General features: G+C 43.6%; 2 protein-coding genes across 4 annotated transcripts; one reads left to right on the forward strand and one right to left on the reverse strand.

The window, feature by feature from the left end:
- LOC8085538 (putative disease resistance RPP13-like protein 3) lies at positions 4897–14227 on the reverse strand. Its single transcript, XM_002453507.2, has 2 exons — positions 13099–14227; positions 4897–7132 (listed from the first exon to the last, which is right to left on the reverse strand). Exons 1-2 carry the CDS (start codon positions 13983–13985, stop codon positions 5158–5160), a joined length of 2862 nt encoding a protein of 953 aa, XP_002453552.1. The 5' UTR covers positions 13986–14227; the 3' UTR covers positions 4897–5157.
- LOC8085539 (cysteine synthase) lies at positions 17707–22149 on the forward strand. 3 transcript variants are annotated; one of them, XM_021458134.1, is made up of 9 exons: positions 17747–18096; positions 18223–18330; positions 19110–19178; positions 19319–19446; positions 19823–20025; positions 20112–20240; positions 21266–21424; positions 21570–21763; positions 21864–22149. In XM_021458134.1, the coding sequence occupies exons 2-9, from the start codon at positions 18253–18255 to the stop codon at positions 21993–21995; spliced, it is 1092 nt and encodes a 363-aa protein (XP_021313809.1). In that variant the 5' UTR covers positions 17747–18096; positions 18223–18252; the 3' UTR covers positions 21996–22149. The 3 variants fall into 3 exon arrangements, with proteins under 3 accessions (XP_021313810.1, XP_021313809.1, XP_002451796.2); XM_021458135.1 differs by having other exon boundaries at positions 17707–18571; positions 18704–19178; XM_002451751.2 differs by having other exon boundaries at positions 17747–18330.

Consider the following 22637-nt stretch of genomic DNA (forward strand, 5'->3'; position numbering starts at 1 on the left):
AAATTTCAAGTAATGTCAGAATGTATGAATTTAAGAGAAAATAAATATTATGTCAGATTTTTGTTCCTTATTATGGACTCTTATGTTCCTGCCAAGGTTTTCGGAGTACGCCTGGAAGGTGAGAAATTCAGCATGTCCATAAGCTCGGTTGCCCCCCAAAAAGGAACCGAACGACAACATGTATGTAATGAAAATGAGAGGGATTCAAACCAAAACACTCGTGATTGGATCCGCATTGTGCTTATGATGCATGATGCATTGGTCGAGAGAACCGAACTGTGAGCAATACACCGTCTGCTTCAGTTGTGCCGGATGAGGAACAAGAGATGGGTCAGACGTTCGGGCTGTTTTTTTAACACCTATGGATCGAATGTTAATACATATATAAACTACTAAATATAGACTATTTACGAAATTAAAAACATAGCTAGAGAATAATTTGCGAGATGATTTTTTAACCCTAATTAGTAGGGATGAAAATGATACAGATATTTTCCGACCGTATTCGAGACCGAATTCGTTTAGAGGGGTTTAGATCTGTCCGTATCCGAGTCCGAATATTCAACATCCGATACCGTATCCGTATCCATATCTGAATACTTAAATCGTATATTTATGATGTCGACATCCAATCGTATCTTATCCGACATGATTGACATTATCCGTATTTGAATCCGAATCCGACCAGAAATATGAAAACAAATATGATATCGGTGATATCCGTCCGTATCCGATCCGTTTTCATCCCTAGTCTATGATTTGACACTAATTGCTGTAGTTACTGATGTGCTACAGGATCTGTTAAACTTTAGCATATTAACTAAACACCTCCTAGTACAAGCAAATCCAATGCCCGTTGGAGCGGAGGGGATTGGTCCAACTAGGCGGCTTGGCCCAAGAGACTCGGTAACCAGCTACTCACGGAAATAGCGTGCGGTCTTCCCTCACATGTGACAGTTTGCTTACGAGTGCTATTTACAGATCTAGCATTTGGAACAGTGGTCCGTCAGGCCCTATATATGTGGCCTTGAAGAAGATGCCATGCCGCTCCCAGGCCTAGGCTCCATGGTTTGGTGCAAGGGTTCATCATGTTGCTCATGTTAAGTTCCAGTGATCTGTATCTTCGCTTGGGCGACCTCCACAGCTCGAGTGTCGTCATGTTAGCTTTTGCTATTGTGCTGCTCCTGCACCAGAAGTCCAGTCAGCAAAACTGGTGGCCATTTCAGCATTTAGCTCACCAGCTGCTGCAACCTCCTTTATGTGTGTAATGTTATGGTTGTTTTTAGTCCTCTAATCATCTCTCCTAGTATGACTGTCTCCAATGTCACTATGTAACTCGCCAAGTTGCTTGCCAACAGGCTAGCCCCCTTGTTGGACTCCTTGGTCTCCAAATGCCAAAGTGCGTTCATAAAAAAGGATCATCCACAACAACTTCCTCTACATACAGAATATGGTGTGGACTATGCAAAAGCAAAAATTGCCAACCCTCTTCCTCAAGTGTTAGACATACACAAAGCTTTCGACATGGTCAGTTGGAGCTATCTTCTCGAGGCACTTTAGGCGCACAGATTTGGAGTAGGCTGGCGGGAATGGGTCTCAGTACTCTTCCGCACCACTTCCTCAAGGGTGATCCTAAATGGGCAGCCAACATGGCCTGCAATGCATACTAGATTTGGCAACACAACACTCCATCCTCTCTAAATTGCCTTTGGCCACAACAAGATGGAGAACTTCCATGTATGCTGGTGATGCTACAATATTTATTAACCCCCTCGAAGAGGACCTGGAAGCCATGCATCATGACCATACTGCAAGAATTTGGCAAAGTTTTAGGCCTTCACATAAATTTGCAGAAGAGCTCGGTCCACCCAATCAAGTGCCAAAACATTGACCTTTATCATGTTCTAGCTGCCTTCGTAGGGAGAAGAGAATCTTTTTCATGGCGCTACTTGGGCCTATAGCTACACATGAGATCATTGCAAAAGATCCACATATAACCCCTCATCGAGCACATTGGTCAGCAACTGCTGGGATGGAAAGGGAAGATGCTCAACATAGTAGGTAGGTTAACCTTAGTAACCACAGTCTTATCTTCCATGCCTACCATCACCTCATGGTGTTCCCGCTTGTTTGGGCTAGGAAGAAGATTGATAAAACCAGAAGATCCTTCTCGTGGAAAGGAGAGGAGAACACCAACATGGGTCACTGTTTAGTGAATTGCCCGATTGTCTATACGCCAAAGGATTTGGGTGGATTAGGAGTGCCCGACCTGGAAAGATCTGGAAGAGCTTTGCACTTAAGATGGATTTGGCAAGAATTGGGAGATGATCCAAAACCTTGGGTGGGAATGGAAGTGCCATGCAAAGACATAGATCGTCTCCTTTTCAATGCTTCCACCACAATCACAATTGGCAATGGCAACAAAGCACACTTCTAACACCACAATTAGCTAGGCGGGGAGGCACCCAAATATCTAGCATCACACTAATTCATGTTGGCACATCGTAAGAACAGATTAGTTCATCGGTAACTAAGCAATGTTAACTGGATCATATTGCTGCGAACGCACCAGTAGTACTACTCCAGGAGTTTGACGACCTATGGATCAAAATCCAAAGTGTTCGACTGTAGCCCAAGGTTCCAGACTCCATTACATGGAAGTGGAAAGCTGATGGAGTGTGCTCCACTCGCTCGGCATACAAATTAAAGTGTAGTTGAGAGGTTCACATAAAAAATCCCAACATGACCTCATTTGGAAAGCAAAAGCCGAGAATAAATGCAGAATTCATGCCTAAATCCTACTGCCTGATAAAATCCTAACACCAGACAATCTTCAGAAAAAGGGGATGGCTACACTAAGATCATTGTGCCCATTGTAACGGTCCTCTAGAGACTAGACTACACCTCTCACTGTCATGTCTCTTAGCATGTGCTGTTTGAGATCAAATGTTGTCTTGGGAGAATTTTGCTTTGTAGCTGCCTCAGCAATGCATAGGGTCCATCCATCTATTGGACACACACGCGTGAGGAGACACCCGCGTCGCCCACCCACACGGGCACCTTAGGTGACAACCCTAGCTACCGCCGCCACCAACCACTGCCGCATACCCTGCCCTCGCCGTCACTAGAGGGTGTAGCTAGGAAGCTCGCACATCTCCCAAGGATGGTGGCGATGAGGCTCTTGCCTAGGAAGGTCGTAACAACCTATGTGGGGACGGTGCTTGGTGAATGGGTTGACACTGTTGCCGGGAGTGGTGGGTTTGGCATGCGGAGGCGCTAAGAGGTTTTTGGAGGGGACGATGATGGTCGGAGCCACCAGTTAGGTGCTCTGGTGGTCAGATCCAAAGCTTGAGCAGCTAGATCTAGCTCGCCCTGACTGGAGGCATGGTGGCTGGTCGTAGGCTCTATCCGGTGTATTTAGTAGTGCCCAACAACCATGGGGTCATGGGTGGCCGGCTGGCTCGAATCTTGCTTCTGAAGCTAGAGCGGGTGGCCTCGCGCTCAAATCTATGATCTCCTGCTCCTACTTTGGCGTGGGGAGTCATCAACATGACGGTGGCTAGAGATGCTGGTCGGCGAGTTGGACAACAGTGGCTACCAACATCAATGATAGCAGGTGACTCGGTTGGACGGGCGGTGGCTAGCGTAGCAGACAAGCCGTGGCCAATGATGTGCACGGGGTTGAGGTGCCATGGCCAAAGCTTTGCCCTTCTTGGACCGATGACGATGATGAATCTAGACACGATTTTTCTTTCTTGGAAGCGTCAATCGATCGGTCTTCTTTCCTTTGTGTGGCTTGTCTTCCCTAGGTGAAAACCTGAATCTTCTGGTCAGATTATGCTCGGTGAGTCTACTGTGGGTGGCCAACATTATGGCGAGCAAGGTGGAAGCCTAGTTGAGGATTCAAGTTTGCGGTGTCAACGACGGAGGGAGGCGATCAAGAGGAGAGCGTTGGCGTGGTGACTGGAGGGCCTCACATCTGTTGGTAGTGGACCACGAATTTGGTGAGGAGGCCGGTGTGGGAGGCGCCCATGAAGTTGGCAAGGAGGGCAGTGTGGGAGGTGGTGGCAACAGTTTTGAGTTGCCGAGATGACCTGTGTGATATGGTGATGGATAGTTCCGCGTTGTGGCGGCTGTTTTCTATGCGAGCAGGTGTTCTGACTGACAGCTGGAGGACGTGTGTGTGTGACACTTTTATCTTTTTGATGAAGCAGCTAGGTCCGCAAACTATGGTGTGCGTGCCTTGCGTTTGAGTTTGCGTAGTTTTGAAGTGTTGTGGTGTAATAAGGAATAATTACTATATCATCGATCGATGGAGAAGCTGAGATATTAATATATTCTCTTTTCTAAAAGACACTTTTCCACCTGGTGGGAGCATATGGCAAACAAGGTGCCAAAACAAGAACACAGACGTTTCAATGGAGTTTGCATATACATCGTGTGGAACGTTTGAAAAAAAAGAATAAGAGTATCTTTCAAAATATGCACAAAGACAGTGCAACAAATTGTCTCCATGACCAAAGAGGACATAGTGCAGAGACATAGGGCAATGGCAATGGGTGGGCAAACAAATTAGTGTAGTTTGGAAATTTTTTCGACTCTGGTTCTAGGACCATGTGTTCGGCATAGCGTTTGCCATGGGTACATATAGCTCTTTTCCTACTTAATTGAGCACCAGTGCTCCTGCCGTTGCCTTAAAAATAACGTTAGTCGTCTGTTAGTAAGTTGTTCAATCACAGCATGTACGGCCGAACAAAACAAGCTTGTACAGATCAAACTCGGCGCAGTAAAATTGCTACAAAAACCCGTACCTGGATCGAAAACCAGTTTAGCAAGAACGTTGGAAAAAATTACTTCAAACTACTACTGCATGCTAATGTGTTGTCATAATATTCGTATAAAATTGTTCTCAGCAAACATTGATCAGTACAAGCCTTCGTTTCCATGAACTCAGCACTTTGGTTGGCTGCACGTTGGAGGCACTGACGTCTGAATGCACGTTGTTTTATTTGAATGTTCATAAATTGGAAATGAAAACAAATGATACAGTACCAACTAAATGTTCCATCGAGTCTGAGCAGAATTTAGGGAAATAACTACAGTGAGGAGAAGCGTTGTCTTCCGGTAGTTCCAAAAGGATGGGAAAACATGACGTGATCACCAGCATCCAGCAACAACTTTGATCTGGTTGGACTTGGGGCGATTCTGATTCTCCTCCTTGAGCTGCCGCTGTGCAAGTTCTAGTGACAGGTTGTTTTCTTTACCTCTGAGCTTTACCTCTTTAAGGTTCTTAAGGTTCTCAATGCCGACAATGCTCCTCGTTTCGTTAGAGAACTCTACCAGAAGCTTCTCGAGCTTTGTCATTGATCCTTGCTCAAATTTTACTACTTCTGGATCTCCAAAAAAGCTAGACAGATTCAGGGTCCTCAGCCCTGGAAACTTGTGAGTAGTGCGTGCAACCAGCTCTCTGTTTTTGCAGCTCCAGGACCCCAGTTCGATGGTCTGCAGGTTGGGTAACTTACACAAGCAATCAAGTAGCTGGTCACCAGCAAGCTGTGCTCGCCTCATGGTAAACTCCACAAGATGATTGAGTGATGAGATCCAGTTAGGAAATCGACTAATAGGCCCATTCATGATAAGACACCGGAGGAGTGGCGGCGGTGAGGAGACATGAAGGAGAAAGTCCAATGTCATGCGATGATAGGTTGATAGATGGAGTGACCGGAGGGCGTATGTCTTGCTCAGGGAGGAGGCAAGCGCCTGCAAAAAATCCTCTTTGGGCTCCCCACCCAATTCTATGGAGAGGAACTGCAACTGTTGCAGCTCACCGATCTCTTCGGCGACATGAACGTCACCTTGGAGAAAGGCCCAAGCCACCTCGCGCAGGGCCTTCATGTTCCCTAGCCCTGGTGGCAGAATCCACCGGCGCACTTTTAGGCGCTCAAGTTTGCTCAGCTTTGTCACAGTTGGCGGCATGTCGATGATCCCTCCCTGTTCGACATCGAGAGTCTCCAGAAACTCTAGGTCACCGATTTTGCTAGGCATCACATTGATTTGTGTACCCCTCAAGCCCAAGAACCTGAGAAGATACAAACGGCAGACATCTCTCATATGCTTGTCTTGCAGAGTCTTGCAATCTTCCAGGTCAAGTACCCTCAGCAGTTTGAACTCACCTAGTCGATCCAGTAGCTTGTCAAGGCCTTCCACCTGAAATGTAGTCAATGATCGGACATGTTGTAGGTTCATCGCCTCTATGCCATGCCTTGCATGATGTCGCTGCTCCACTTTGTTTTTGATGGGGTTGATAGGCTCGTTGTCATTACCATGAACAGAGAGACGGCGAACCTTGCCATGTGCCAATACTCCTCTGTATTGCCGCCCTACCAAGCTAACAAAGTTAGCCTCCTGTGATTTAGACACCATTACCTCAAGCATCATATCATGCACTCGGCACGCTTCCACCACCATGTACCTATAGCTTCCGGTTATTGACAACTTGTCTGGCTGAATCATGTTCCTGCTTATTAGCTCATTGAAGTACTCTTCTGCAACATCAAACAAAGTCAAACCCCGCTTCTCAGCAACCAAGCCTTCAGCAATCCATCTGTACAATAGCCTGTCCTTGGCAATCACATAATCCTCAGGGAAAATGCTCAGATACATCATACAAGCCTTCAAATGATGAGGCAGGTAGTCATAGCTGAGTGTAATCACTTGCCTCATCCCCTCTAGGGTGGGGTGGCTCTCCATCTGAGAACCAATTGAGTTGGAGACTCTTATCCACATTTCTACACTCTCATCTGAATTGTAGCATGCTAGAAGGCCCGCAATTCTTACAATGGCCAGTGGTAATCCACCACATCTTTTCAAAATCTTTCTCATGATCTCTTTCAGTCCATTGGGGCAAGTGCCCATGGAGCCAAATACTCTCTTGATGAATAGTTCTTGACTAGCCTTTGGTTCTAGGGGCTTCATATGATGGACAAGGTCCTCTGAAACACTAGCTGCTTTGGCAACAGTCTCTATCCGAGTCGTCACAATGACTCTGCTATTGCAATTATTCTCTAGCAATCTGACATGGATAGCTTCCCATGCTGATAGGCTCCATACATCATCGATCACGATGAGATACCTAATTTAATTGGACATATACATATGCTTGGAGTTAGAAAATATTGAATGTGTAAAAACAAGAGTTAAAAAGAGTTGTTCAAATAAGGAGTTCGGTAGTATATACAATATAAACTAACTAGTTCGGTTTCTGTTGCCCACCGAAAAAAGGATTTTGGTTTCTCTGGAAATTCAAGCCAAGAGCTTTAAAACAACATTGATACTTACTTCAATTACAATGGGGACTTTAAGACGTTCACATTACTTTAGGAGACATATAAAGAACAAAAACCATTGAGCTGCACAAACTTTTCAAACATTTTCTATTCCTTTTAATCAGTTTGATCTGCCACGACTGATGGAATGTGGCAATTGCTGATATTTTTTTTCGAGGTACTTGGGCTCAGGTACTTGGGCTCTGGGCCCTTATCGCAAGTCCACTAGAAAGCTGGGGACTTAAACTTTTGGGCTAGCCTTATAAATATTAATTGAGATTTTCTCCAATATTCTCAATCTTTCACAATCAAAGATGGCACCCAACTTACATAATTGTTTTGGGAAGTCCAATGATTGCAAAATTCAACATTGCAAGTACGCTTATCCATGCTGACAATAATATTGTTACTAGACAGTTCATATGCATTCATGAGCTTGCAAAATTCACAGAAAATAAATATAGCTCCAAAAATATGAAATAAATTTTGTTGACTGTGTAGTATTGTAGTCTAGCTTTTTAAATTATGTTCACTCAAAATAATGTTTTAAATTTTAAATATGATTCTAACTCTTAATTGCATAACTACTTCTCTAGTGATTGAAAAATCATGAAACAATTTTCACTAGTTTACCTATGGCATATACTACCTAGTAAAAATATTTCATGAAAAAAAATTATTGGTTCGTGTAGCATACCAAATCTAAGCCTCACCTAGCGGTCTAGCCTTAAAAGCTGTGAGCCTTGATCCACGACCACTCACGGATGGTCTGTCACACACTATTTGGTTTGAAAAAGAGAAATTCTAACATGCTCGGGTGGTTTGCCAGTCCACAGAATGTCTGTCAACTCTCTTGGATGGGATGAACAGTCCAACAATACTTCATGCACAAGGACGATCTGACACCCTTCAACATCACACCCATCCTAGAGCTCAAGGAAACCTTCTATTGTGAAGCAGAAACCTCAACTATATCTACTCCCATGTTGTAACTTTCTGTATATTCTTCTTGCATCATCTCTTATAAATCATGTGAGTACATTTAGGTACCGTAAATCCAGAGAGATGTAATGGATGCATGATGGCCCAAGGATATTGCAACATTCCTTGTTTATTAGGCAGACACCTCTACATCTAAACTCTATTTTGGATCAATTTATTGTTAACTGAAGTGCTATGTGTATAATGGTACTTTTACTTACGAGGACGAGACAATTCAGCACTTGCTTATTGATTGTTGTTTTGCGTGATCGCTTTGGAGCGTTGCTCACATAGCGTTGAATTTAGCAAAACCCCAAAATATATCACATATGTTTGGTAGTTGGTTTTATGATGTAAAAAAAAGAGTTGATGTATTTAGTTCTTTTGGGAGCAAGAGTGATTTCCTAGTCCATATGGTTGCATAGGAATGACATTGTTTTTGAAAAGAAAGAATTTTATTCTCCTTTGCAGGTTATTTATGCAGCTACCCATTGACTCCATTCTTAGGAATATTCTAGTGGTCAGATATGCAGGGTATAGCTGCAGTGGTCTCGCAACAGTTGGAGCAGGTGGCGAAGGTCTTCTTTTCCTGGCTTTTTGGTTAACGGTCTGTCTATGGATTGATTGTCATTAGATTTGTTTTTTTCCTTTATGATGTGTGCCTCTTAGTCAGGCAGAGGCAAGGAGTGTTCCAAAGTTTGTGTATCAACTCGATGTACTGCTCTTTGGTTTAATAAAAGCTTCCATTTCCAATAAAATGATGACCTAGAAATGTTAACTAGAGGGAGATGGGTACTGAAAAGTAGAGGTTTAGAATCCCTATTCTCAAGTTATAGGATTTCGAAAATGCTTCACATGTCGGATCAATAAAAAATGATATGTAACTTGTCAAGGCTATCCAAAACCTAGACAATGTGAGTGATGAATCGAGGCACAACAAGGGGTAAGGTCATGGTGGACCAGTTGAAAGCCCAAGTTTGGTTTTGGTAGTTAATGACACCAAGTTGCTAATGCCTTGTGTTTAAGTGATTTGAGTTAGGCATAACAACACATGTGATGAAGGTGCATGGTGGCATGGAAAGGTGGCCACATGATTACAAAGGGATGAAGCATAAAGTGAAGATCATGGTGATAGACGAGGAGCAAAGTGATCAAGGCAAAGGTATAAACATAGAGTTTTACTTTTGCCGGTCTAAGATGAGTAGAGATGTGATTGACCGGGTTTAGGATAGATAGCCGACTATCAAGAGGGGAAATCACGGTCATCTCTCGAATCAAGTGCTACTAGGTCCATATCTTGAGCATATGCATTAGTATCTAGTAAAGTGCTAACTTAACTCCTTTGGAAAATTGTTGTGAAAAGCTAACACACATGCACTTTGGTGGTGGACACTTGTTGGTGTTAGCACATTTGCAAAGGAGGTGGAGTTCCTAGGGTTGAGAGGGGTTTGGGTTCCTCTCTCCCTCCCGCCGAGTTAGCTCGGCGGGATTCGGCGCTTTTGAGAAAAATAAGTGTATATTTTTTGTTGCGCCGGTGGGAAATTTGGAGAAGTCGCGGGAGTGTTTTCTCTCCGAGGAACACTCACCGGACGCTGAGTGTAGAGGCACCGGACGCTGGCCTCAGCGTCCGGTGTGCTTGACCCTGCTAGGGTTAAGCACCGGACGCACTCTGAGAGCGTCCGGTGGCTAGCGTCCGGTGTGAGGGCGTTTTGCGACCCTCTCTGCGCATGGGTCCGGTGAGCACCGGACGCTACCGGTGCTTAGCGACCGGTGACCCTGCGGTTTGCGGAACTCTCTGCGCATAAGTCCGGTGAGCACCGGACGCGTCCGGTGTGGACTTGCAGAGCGTCCAGTGGTCCGCAGGTGACCGTTAGAATCTGACATGCGGGTTTCCAAGAGGACAAGTGGCCTTTCCCTGAGCACCGGACGCTGGGGGTCGAGCGTCCGGTGATCACTTAGTAGCGTCCGGTGCCCCCGTTTTCAGCCCAGTAAAAACAGCCAACAGCTAGTTTCTTTGAGGGGCTTATAAATAGAAGGTGGCCGGCTTTGGGAGGCCAACTCTTGCACATTTGATTCTTTGAGACATACATTGAGCTAGAGAACACTCCCTCCACTCATCTCCTTGCTTGATTGCTCATCCTAGTGAGATTGAGTGAGATTCAAGTGCATTGCTTTGAGAGTTGCATTTAGTGGCACTTGATTCTTGAGTTTGCTGCGGATTTCTTGTTACTCTTGGGTGTTTCCCGACGCCCTAGACGGCTTGGAGCAGCGGTGGTGTTGATCTCGTAATTGGAGATTGTTTCGAGCCTCACCAAGTGTTTTGTGAGGGGTTCTTGAGCCTTCCCCGCGGGAGATCGCAATTGGCTACTCTAGTGGATTGCTCGTGGCTTGGAGGATCCCCATCTTGTGAGTGGATGTGCGGCACCCGCTGAGGGTTTGGCTTTGGATTGCCAATTAGCTCGTGATCCATCAAGTGGGTGTATCGCCACAACGAGGACTAGCTTTCCGGGAAGCAAGTGAACCTCGGTAAAAAATCTTGTGTCATCTCTTGCCGAGGATTCTCTTGTGATTGTGAGTGATTGGTTGGGTATATCTCTACTCTACAATGTTGGTATAACAATCACTCCCCACTCCTTACTTACTTGTATACCTTGCTAGTTGTGTAGCTTGTTTAGCTTAGCTTTCTTGTTTAGGAGTGTAGCAAGCTTCTAGTTGTGCTTTCTTGTTGTAACTAGTGTTTAGCTTTCTTGCTAGACTTGTGTAGGTGGCTTGCATAGCTTAGTTGTGCTAGTGCTAGAATAGCTTCGCCTTTTGTTTTACTAATCAACTTGTCTAGTTGAAGTTTGTAGAATTTTTAAATAGGCTATTCACCCCCCCTCTAGCCTTTCACCAGTCTTAGATAACATTAAACTCGCTTGACCCTAAAGGATCATACATTTGTTGAAACTACCTTGAGAACCTCTCTGTACCTACCTGATATCATAAATGTAAATGATAAGGTTCGTAGCTCATTACGACCACATTTATTGTGGATTTGTTGCATTTTTGGGGCTACATAGTAAGATGCTAGTACTCCTAACCATCATGGTTGTTCATCAGATGTCCTAGCCAACCTTGTGAATGAGTACTCGCAAAAACAAAGAAGAGTGAAGTCATGAATCAAACCTTTACTAGAGGCTGAGGGTATGGAGAGATTTGGTCTTATACTTCATGTGGGAAAAGTAGTACACCCCTATAGGGTTTTGAATCAATTTGAATTGTTGTGCTCTCATAGAAGCAAGATATTTTTATTTTTATTTATATCTAACCTCACTATAGAGTCACAATTGATGTGGATTGTGAAAAGTCTGAGCTGAGAAATGTTACTCTTTACCTACTTATTACTTTAAATGTTGCTTTCGACTCTTGAGCATGTAATGTTTACCTATGATTCTTAATGCAGCTTCACTTTGCCTACCGGCCTTGCTTAGCCATGCATCCACCAAATATATAATATTGTGGATAAATTCTGCATACTAAATTGTTTTTCATGTATCTACCTAGAGGATGTCTGCACTATGTTCTCCTGCTAGTAGCAGCGCAAATATGGTGTCTAGGCTATTTACCTCAGGTTGTGTCCAACCTCATATATAGTTATTGTAGCCCTAGGGATAACAGTCCTGTTAGGTTGACGTAATCCACCACATTCAAGTTGGTGCTATCATATAGACCAACTCCCACTTTGCCTTTCTCACCCCTCGATAGTTGGACGAGACAATAATATTTTTCTATAGTAAGTTTAGTTGAGCAAGAACCTAGACCTTAATTCTTTAAAACTTTTAGAGAAATCTTAGAAAAATCCTTTCTAATCTCCAAAAATATCACTTACCTTATCTTGTTAATTATCCTTGGACAGTCTTGATTCACCGCTAGTTTACTTTATATTACCCATGGAAAATCAATACTCTGAATACCCTTAGGTAAAAACTACATCAATATTTGTATGTTTGTGAATTTATCTATAAGTTAAAATGTACCGCTAGCCAGCTACTTCGATCATCTCTCGATCCCAAGAAGCTACTGCCACCACACTATGACCATGTGTTGTTTAGATTATTTTCTTGTTTTTTTCTAGTGGTGGTGGTGTTGAGCTATTGTGCCATGGGCTCAGAGTCACGCCTATGTTGAATCAGTGATAGACTATGTTGGAGTTGATCTATTGTGTCACCCAATTCTTGTTGTATGAGTTCCCCGCCTACCCATGATTTTCTATCCACTTCTACTGTCATGAATCTCAACAATTTGAACTTGAACGGTGCAGATTGCACCTTTGGTCACAAGAGGAAGGAAAATGATTTGTCACATGCAACCGCAGAGACAATCTTGTTGTCCATCTCCCTTTTGCCACATGAATCTCGTTCGATGCCATACGGTCATCACAAAGGGTGTGTGCAAAGGAAAATGATTTGTCGAATACCAACTTGTAGTTGCTATAGCGGGGACTATCTTGGTCTTTTTTCTGTTTTTGGCACACAAATCTTGATGCATCATTTCTCTACCTACCATATGGTTCTTTCCACCCACCGCCTACCTCTATGCAAAGGGAATGGTGCAGTCGTGTGAAAGAAAACTAATAAAAGTAAGTCCCTATTTGTAAACACGATGTTGTGGACAGTTGAAAATTTTTATTATTTAGGGCACCGAGCACCGCAAGTATATGTATATGTATATGTATATGTATATGTATATGTATATGTATATGTATATGTATATGTATATGTATATGTATATGTATATGTATATGTATATGTACCTCTTGTCCCTAAGGAGGTCCTTGAGCTTGGTGTACAGGTGTTCCACATCCATCTGGTGGACCTTGGCGGCCTCGTCTTGTTTCACCTTGACGATCTGGTGCAGCACTCGGCCCAGCAACCCCTTCATGTCCTTGTCCCCATCAAACGCCTGCGACACGGACACCAGTGCCTGGCATTGGAAGTCGGCGTCCAGCTGCCGGCACAGCTCCACGGCCAGGGTCGTCTTCCCCAGGCCCCCGAACCCCACGATGGAGAACACCTTCAGCCTCCTGTCACCGTCGTCGTCGTCCTCCGCCGCCTTGATCCTCTCGGCCAGGGCGGTGACCTGCTCGCCGATGCCGACAAGCTGATCGGGGTCATGTGCATGGCGGAGCGCAGCCGCCGTCGAGACCGGGGTGAGCCAGCAGCTGGAGGACCTGGGCAGCACGGCCCGATCAATGCCGTAACGAGCGCGGCGCTCGCTGACGGCGCCGGTGCGTGCCAGAAGTGCCCTGACCTCCGCGGCGAGGGCGCGTCGCAGCTGAAGCTTGTCGAACAGGTGCTTGCTCCATGTGACGACGACGCCATAGTCATGATACCACCGGCGGTGATTTGGCGGCGGAGGAGTCCCGGAGGCGGGGCGGCGGTTGACGTTGACGCGGAGGCGGTAGATGTCGGCGCAGTCCTCAGCGTCGTAGGCGAGCTCGCGCACCTGCTTCTCCCACTCCCTTGTGAGGTGGTCGACGGAGCTCTGGTCCGCCTCGGAGATCATGCGGAGCGCAGCATTCATGGTGGACAGCTCGTCCATTAGGTGGACCACCTTGTCGCCGACGCCGCGGATGTCCTGGAGCTCGTCGACCACCAGCTGCCCGAGCTTGCTCACGACGGACTGCGCTGCGCTCTCCATTGCCCGCTGGGTAAGAGCGAATGGTGGTGCTGACGCTGACTTTATTTTAGAGAAAGGAAAGCACAGGGAAGGAAGATGAACGTGTGATGCTGTTTCCGCGAAAAAGAAAAGCAACGGCCGCGCTGGGCAAAAGTGGAGGAGGGCAAGGACTTGACTTGAGGTCGGCGGTCTCCTGCCGGGGCCACAAGCCCACAACACAGTGTAACTACGCGTTGTTTTTGAGGAACACACATCACGCCATTACGCGTGGGGTGCGTGTTTGTAGAGATGAAAACCATAGGAAACGAAAACGAAATCGATTTTATAGTCGGAAACGAATACAGTATTGATATTTTTCGTAATTACTAAAACTTTGGGCCTTGTTTAGTTCTCAAAAAAATTTACAAAATTTTTCAGATTCCCCGTCACATTGAATCTTTAGACGCATGCATAGAGTATTAAATATAGACGGAAATAGGAACTAATTATACAGTTTGGTCGGAATTGACGAGACGAATCTTTTGAGCCTAGTTAGTCTATGATTAGACAATATTTGTCAAATACAAACGAAAGTGCTACAGTATCGATTTTCCAAAAGTTTTTGAACTAAACAAGGCCTTAGTAGTTGATCAGAAAATCTATCAATAACCGTCGGAATCTATGAGAATAATATCTTCAAAAATGATAAACATATCAAACCGTAGAATATTAGAAGAGCCATAAAATTTAACCTATCTCACATAACAATAATAAATAAAACTATAATTGATAAGACCACAAGCTAAAACCACAGTTTATATCATCTTAGATCTCAAACAAGCTAAACCCTAAAGTACGTTAGTGTTTATAATCACTAGCTAGAGTCACCGATGCAATATGTAATTGATCGATTGCCTTCTTGTTCCTATACAGATGAAATACACAACACAGTGTAGTAGCCTGTTCTGATCTAGAATAGTACACACCACTACGTGTTGTTTTTGAGCAACTCACAATCAGCGTTCAGTTTTAACCGATAATTCGGTTTAAAAAAAATTTGGTTTCCAGCCTATATCACTCGATCGGTTCTGCAAAAAACTGTAAACTGCAAAGTTCGGTTTCAGTTTTTTATTTTGGTTTTTGGTTTTAACTGAATTAACCACAAAGCTTTCACGAGGGTGGTGCTAGCTGCCTCCTTCCTTGCTTCAGTCGCCCGTCTCCTAGCTCTGCTCCAGCCCGCCACCGGCTGTGCTTTGCTCCACTCGACTGCCGCCGCCACGCTCTGCTCTAGCCCACTGCCAGTCTGCGCGCGCTCTGCTCCAGCCGCCGGCCTGCCACGCTAGCCGCTTGCTGCTGGCCTAGTCGCCCCTTGCGCCCTGCCTTGCCTGATGCCTCAACGAGTTAGGGTTTGGGTGTTGGGGAATGGGGGTGTCGCGTCTCTGCCTCTGCTGGTTGCGGTTGTAGGATTAGGATAGGGGGTTTAGGGTTGAGGACTTGGGGCATTGCCACATTGGCCAGGATGCCCTGATGGGCCGTGGTGGGCTGGGGTCTAGGGAGTGGGGATGGGGAGCGTGAGTGACTGAGTGTGCTCTGCTTTCCGTGATAGAGATGTACATTGGTTGTTCGGTTAATCAGTCCGGTCTGCTTGTAAAACTGAAGCCGAAGCCGAACACCGAATAGTGCAAAACCAAAAACCGAACCCGCAACCGAAAATAAAAAAAACCGACAAGTCGGTGCGATTCGGTTCGGTGTGCGATTTGCGGTCAAAAAGTGCCTAGGGTGAACTCACGTGTGGTGCGTGTTTGTCTGAAAACTAGAGTTTATATCGTGTGCTACTTAGCGGTATCATATAAGGTATTCAGATATTAATAAAAAAATAAATTATAAAATTTAGCAAGATAAATTTATTAAGTCTAATTAATTTTTTATTAGTATATATATTACTATAGTATTTTATTGTTAAATCATGAACTAATTAAAATTAAAAAAAATTCTTATAAAATAATTATAGTATATATAATTAATAATTTTTTTAATTTATATTTAATATTTTATATAAATATTCGATAAGATAGGATGCAAATTTTTAGGAGAGGAACTAAAGCAAGGCCCCCGTTCGGCCGTAATCATCTGGTGTCGGACCAAAGTCGTGTGCCGATCACTATCCACGAGCCTGGCCCACGAGAGATTTGGGCCCACGCGCGAGTGCGGCGCCTCCCGAGCGAGAAAGCGACTCCGTCGGGCCCACGCGCGGACACCTTGCAGAGCGAGGGAAGCCCGAGTTTGCAGCTGGCCCAGTGCGCCGACACCTTCGGACGGATAGCTCTTAAAAATATTTCAACATTCTTACATGCAGAAAATATTAAATATAGATAAAAAAATTAATTACATAATTTGCTTGTAATTTATGAATTTTTTTAAGTCTAGTTAGTTTATAGTTAGACAATAATTATCAAATGCAAACAAAAATACTATAGTAGTTAAATTTAAATTTTTTCGCAAACTAAACAAGACTTAACTCATTTCTCAAACCAAACAGTTTATTAGTTAAAACTGAGACAATCAACTATACTAGAATTGTATTATTTTCGAGACATAGGTAATAAATTTGTGTCATGAATAATAAATTTCAAGCAATGTTAGAATGTATGAATAGAAAAACTGAATATTTTATCAGCTAAATTTTTTAGCCATTCAATAAAATTTTCTCTCATAAAAAATCAACTAATAGTATTTTCAACCATGGTTTAACAATCAAACCAACATACCTTGTCGAATTTTGTTTCTTATGATGGGATGTTCCTACCAAGGTGAGAAATCCAGCATGTCCATAGGCTCGTTCGCCTAAAAAAAAGACCGAACGACAGCATGTAAGGGCACTCACAGTGCAAGACTCTATCACAGAGTCCAAGACACTTAATTACATATTATTTATGGTATTTTGCTGATGTGGCAGCATATTTATTGAAGAAAGAGGTAGAAAAATAAGACTCCAAGTCTTATTTAGACTCTAAGTCCACATAGTTCGAGGTAATAAATAACTTTAGACTCTATGATAGAGTCTGCATTGTGAGTGCCCTAAGGGCACTCACAAGACTCTATCACAGAGTCCAAGACACTTAATTACATATTATTTATAGTATTTTGCTGATGTGGCAGCATATTTATTGAAGAAAGAGGTAGAAAAATAAGACTCCAAGTCTTATTTAGACTCTAAGTCCACATAGTTCGAGGTAATAAATAACTTTAGACTCTATGATAGAGTCTGCATTGTGAGTGCCCTAAGGGCACTCACAAGACTCTATCACAGAGTCCAAGACAATTAATTACATATTATTTATGGTATTTTGCTGATGTGGCAGCATATTTATTGAAGAAAGAGGTTGAAAAAATAAAACTCCAAGTCTTATTTAGACTCTAAGTCCACATTGTTCGATGTAATAAATAACTTTAGACTCTGATAGAGTGAGTGGCCTAAGAGCAACTCCAACAGCCTTGCTATTCTTATTATGGAGGCCTTTTAGAACTTTTATAGTAGAAAAATAGACTCCAACAGATGTGCTATTTGGTTTTGTAAAATAGAAAGTTTACTATCCCTTGATTTTCGTTGGCCATATATAGTCAACCACTTGCACTAGCTATCTGATAGCAAGGCTGTTGTAAATCTCTTCTTTTTTTTTAAAAGTTATCTATTTTACAAAATAACTAAACATTAGAATTTAGCTATTCATTTTAGCCGAAGCTCTTCGAGATGGTGTAACGAGTGCGATTCAAACCAAGGTAGTCTTGATTGGATCCGCAGCGAATGTACGGCATCGGCAGCGACGACGACAGCGGTCCGCCTTCACGGCCTCTAATCGATGCTACCGCCGAGACGAGGCAACGCCTGCGGCGGACGAGGTAGAAGCCGGGCCAGAGGAGGCGACGGCGTTGATGGAGGAGGGAGGAACAGAGAGGGGTAAAACAGGAAAGCGACTCATCTCTGCCATGAGGGTCCACTCGTCAGGGACCTGATGTTCTCCTGCTGCGGTACAGTTTGCTTTCTTTCCATCCTCAACTCCGGCGGCGGTTCCTCTTCCTGTTACCCCGCATCCCTAGCCGCGACGACTCCTCGATCGCCGGCGAATATCGTCGTCCCTGACTCTCAACTCTGGTAGCTCCCAGCCTCCCCACGAGTCCGACCATCCCGCGGTTATCAATCTGGCTTGAACTGCACTTCGAAGTCTCGTTGCTTCATTTTTTTTGAGTGTTTATTATGCGTTGTGCCTTCAATTCAAAGAACCATGCTTGGGATAAGGACTCAAATGCGATGGATGGTTCAAGAGTGGATTTTCTATTGTTGTCTCCAGAAGGAAACCCAATGGGATTCAGACCCGAAGCCCCAAAGGTATCAAGAGTTCTTGCTGAAACCCACACCATTTTTTTTTGAAAGATCTGGATAATGCGGGCATGTGTTACTCTCAAGTAGAAGAGCAGGTTGCGGTGCCCAGACGCACAGATAAGACCTGAGTCAGTAAGAATCTGATCAGGTGGAGCATCCAGCGATGATTCCCAGCAATTTGGCATACCCACGCCATTTGAAGTTCTTGCTGATAGCCTGATACCCATGCCATTTGAAGTTCTTGCTGGTAACCACACCATTTGTGTTTTTCTGTGCCATCTGGCTACACAACCATGATACGATTCAAACTGCCCGTACCTCATTTCCGTGAATTTCACAGCAATTGCTCTAAATCTGGAGTGCTACGTATTTGTTGCAGGTTGTGGCAAACTGACAGTGACAAACTGACAATTTTCCTTCTCGTCAACTCAAGAGTTGCTTGCACTCCAAGTAGCAATACCATTTTTTAGAATTTCTGCGGTCTAAAAGTTAGTCAACAACGTGCTAGTGGCTTCTATATCTGACGCAATTTCCCTTTGTTGACGTACTGCATATTGTCTTGTATGTCAACATGTGTTCTTAATTTTATTCCAAAAACATCACATGTCAACAAAGTTTCGATAAAGGGAAGCTTCTTGGATACTGCCCTGGCCTCCTGTTAGGGATATGTATAAATAAACAGCAGCATTGGAGCCCCTCCACTCCTACCATTGATTTGTTCAAGAGATTTGAAGCTCCCAGTTCTTGTTGACGTTGCTGTAATTTGTAAATACATGGAGGTGCAGGAAGGAAGGAAAGGAATACCGTCGTTGCTCTCCTTGCAAGGGGAGTGCATTGCATCGAACATCACACAGGTGGCTGCTGTATTCCCTTTCTTTGTGTAGCAACATTCTTCCTATAGGAATACATCAAAGTGTTGTGAAGTCTGCTAATTTTGCTGTTGCTGCTTGTTGCAAACCTGCAATTAGTTATGAGTAAATTCTCTGCCTTTCAGCTGATTGGTTGGACGCCGCTGATAGAACTGAAAAATATTGCCAAGAAGGATGGCATATACGCTCGCCTGATTGGGAAGATTGAGCCGTACCAGCCCCTTTCTTCTGTTAAGGATCGAAGTGCTCTCAGGTGACTGCTCTACTTCTTGATGTGACATAACATATTTTTCACCAAGCAATTCAGATACAAAATGGTAAAGTTATCTTAGCATTAAAGTGTCAGTTCGCTATAGCACTCTTGTGAACTGTGATCAAAAGGTTCTAGCATTTGTCTCACTGATACAACATATAGTCTACAACTCTTCATTATGAGCAAGAGTTGTTTAAATATAGTTCAATTAGCAGAAAACTACTGATCATATGAAATAAGTGGTAATGACACATGACTTAACTCGTACACATGAGGCTTGATTCCTTTCATTTCTTCAAAATAACATACAAGTGTCTGCGGTACAACTCAAATTGTTACATTGTTTTCCTACAATTTAGGGATTCTAAATTTGCAGATTGATTGAAGATGCGGAGGAGAAACGCCTGATCTCACCTGGCATAACAACACTAGTGGCACTCACGAGTGGTAATCTTGGTATTGGTCTGGCATTTGTTGCGGCTCAGAAAGGCTACAGATTCGTTGCTGTCATGCCAGCAAAAATTGCAATAGATAAGCAGATACTGTTGAGATACTTGGGCGTTGAAGTGATATTAGTTGGTAAGAAGCTACACACCATCATGTCCAGTCGTCCATTATACCAGTTGAGTAAGTCTCTCTGATGGGAACCTACTTGTCTCTTGCAGATGCTACAATTAATGGATTCAAGGGGCTACTTGATAGAGTTGAACAGCTTAAGAACGAAATGGAAAATGTTTATGTTATAGACCAGTTCACTAACCCTGCAAATCCTGATGCACACTTCAGATGGACTGGTAACGTGATTTCTTCAATGTAAATTGGATGTGGTAGTAGTATTGTTTGAACTTTGTGTTACGTACTTAGATGTTTGATTCTTCCTGGAGCTCTTACAGTATTTTGTCCCACAGTCAATTGCATCCTAGAGTTGCACCACGAAAACAAGAACTAAGCACTTACAGTATTTTGTCCCATAGTCAGTTGCATCTTTTGCTCCATGCAAACATTAACTAAGCGATACAAACTTCCGGAATAAAGTATTCTGCACAACTGACTCTTTCATGGAGTCAAAGCCGTGCTGACTTTTACATGAGTACAGAATACACATTTCCCTGAAAGTGTCTACAAAGGACTATGCTTTCTTGATAATAGAAGACTTGGCTCCCAGCCTTTGGCTAATAAGAAGTGCACAGCCTAAAAAATAAAAGAGATCATGTAAAGCCATGCATGTGCCTAGAAAAAATAGTCCATGGCCTCGTGAAGCCTCAACAACTAAATCTTGTAAAGTTTAGGTTTCAAAGGAGCCACCCATGTACAGAGCTAATGGATGACCGCAACAATAACCAACAAAGAAAAAGTTTCAAAAACCAAAAAGGTTTTTCATATAGTTGCGGCACCTTGCAACACTAGTAGTTTCACATCTTTAGCTAAACCTGTTAACCAGCTACCGGACATATGTAATATACTAGAAGGTTTTGTTAGTCCCAAAGCCATTTGACTATCCTACAAATCAGTCAGGCAACTCGACATTCAAAGAACAAGTGTCTAATTGTCTCATTTTTTGTGACAAAAGTAGCATATCCTGCTTCCTTGACCGTTGTGCTTGTCTTTTGTCAAAATAACTCTCTTCGTTGGTCCCACATTAAAACCTTAAATTTTAGTGGTGCTAGAGATGCTAAAGGAAGTCCTTTTCGAATCCTTTTGTTTATCCATTGCTAATCCTACATCATAATCCACAAAGCACCAGCGACTAGGAATGAAGTGTCAGTAAATTATTACTCTATTCCTGAGACTTCTTTTCTATCCTAAAATTTGTTTATAGGACCTGAGATATGGAACGACACAAAAGGCAAAGTGGACATATTTGTTGCTGCAACAGGTTCAGGAGGCACATTGACAGGCACTGGGAGGTATCTGAAGATGACGAATCCATCCGTGAAGCTAATATGCGTTGAACCAGCTGAAAGTGCAGTAATTTCAGGTAAGGCATGTGACCTCTATATGTTTTCGAAAAATAACATGTGACCACTATATATGTATGCCAATATTCCACCAATATATGTTCTTCATAGTTTTCCTTGCTTAGTGCGCATGATCTTTATGTTTGTGTATTATTTGACCCGCAGGTGGTGAGCCAGCATATCATCAAATACAGGGGATAGGGCCTGGTTTTGTCCCAGAAATACTAGACACATCACAAATAGATGAAATCATAACAGTAACTTCCCAAGAAGCCATGGACATGGCAAGAAGGTTGGCAAGGGAAGAAGGATTGCTCGTTGGCATATCTTCAGGGGCAAATGCAGCTGCTTGCTTAAAGGCACGCTCTTTAGTATTTGTTGCTCTTACCTTTTGTGCAAATTCTACAGTCATCTATTCCTTATTGTTCCGTGGTCATATGATTGTGTACTACCTTGCAGGTTGCGGCACGAGAGGAGAGCAAGGGAAAGTTGATTGTGACGATGTTTTCCAGTGGTGGGGAGAGGTACTTGAACTCAGAACTCTTTGCTCAGGTGAAGGAGGAATGCGTCAACATCAACATGGCCTTCTAAATTAAATGTTCAGTTTCAGGCAATGCTGGCCTACGGTCTACCTTCCAGGATTTCATTTCATTGTAGTTGTAAGGAGTGCCTATGTATGTTATGTAAAACCAGGCAATGTATCTTTTCCCTTTTATCAAGAAAGCAAATGTTGTGATTAGTTCCATTGCAGAAGCATGGACTCTGGCTGGTCCATTTACCATACGGCGTCCCAGCAGCCCCATCGAGGGCCCAACATCGACGTCGATGGTTTCCAGAATGTCGTGAGTCAATAATGAAAGGAATATGGACATAAGGCCAATATGTTTGTACCTAATATCCGTCAGTATCCAATCCGTATTCGAACCCAGTTGTCATTGTCGGCAGAGCAACATATGGTATTAAGTGGATTAAGTCCATTTTTAGTCCCTCAACTATTGGTCGAGTTTAATTTTAGCCCCCAAATCCGAAACCGTCTAAATTACACCCCAAAGTTCCTAAACCATGCAATTGTAGCACCTGGGCTGGTTTAGAGTGGTTTTTGGATGACGTGGAAGTGGTTTGACTGCCTACATGGCATATACGACCACGTTGGCCTGAATCGGTCGAACAGGAAAATGGCCGGCCCAGCCCGTCTAATTTTTTTCTCGCTAGAACGCTGGAGCAATGTTGTAG

The sequence above is a fragment of the Sorghum bicolor genome, chromosome 4, assembly GCF_000003195.3.
Source record: "Sorghum bicolor cultivar BTx623 chromosome 4, Sorghum_bicolor_NCBIv3, whole genome shotgun sequence".
Taxonomy (NCBI): domain Eukaryota; kingdom Viridiplantae; phylum Streptophyta; class Magnoliopsida; order Poales; family Poaceae; genus Sorghum; species Sorghum bicolor.

Bases quoted from the DNA above. Each gene is read 5' to 3' on its own strand.
- LOC8085538 (XM_002453507.2), bottom strand. From the start codon at position 13,985: ATGGAGAGCGCAGCGCAGTCCGTCGTGAGCAAGCTCGGGCAGCTGGTG. The intron at 7,133-13,098 runs GTACATATACAT...CAATTAAATTAG, and splicing joins GACCTCCTTAGGGACAAGAG to GTATCTCATCGTGATCGATG.
- LOC8085539 (XM_002451751.2), top strand. From the start codon at position 18,199: ATGCGTTGTGCCTTCAATTCAAAGAACCATGCTTGGGATAAGGACTCA. The intron at 19,447-19,822 runs GTGACTGCTCTA...CTAAATTTGCAG, and splicing joins AAGGATCGAAGTGCTCTCAG to ATTGATTGAAGATGCGGAGG. The intron at 21,425-21,569 runs GTAAGGCATGTG...TTTGACCCGCAG, and splicing joins TGAAAGTGCAGTAATTTCAG to GTGGTGAGCCAGCATATCAT.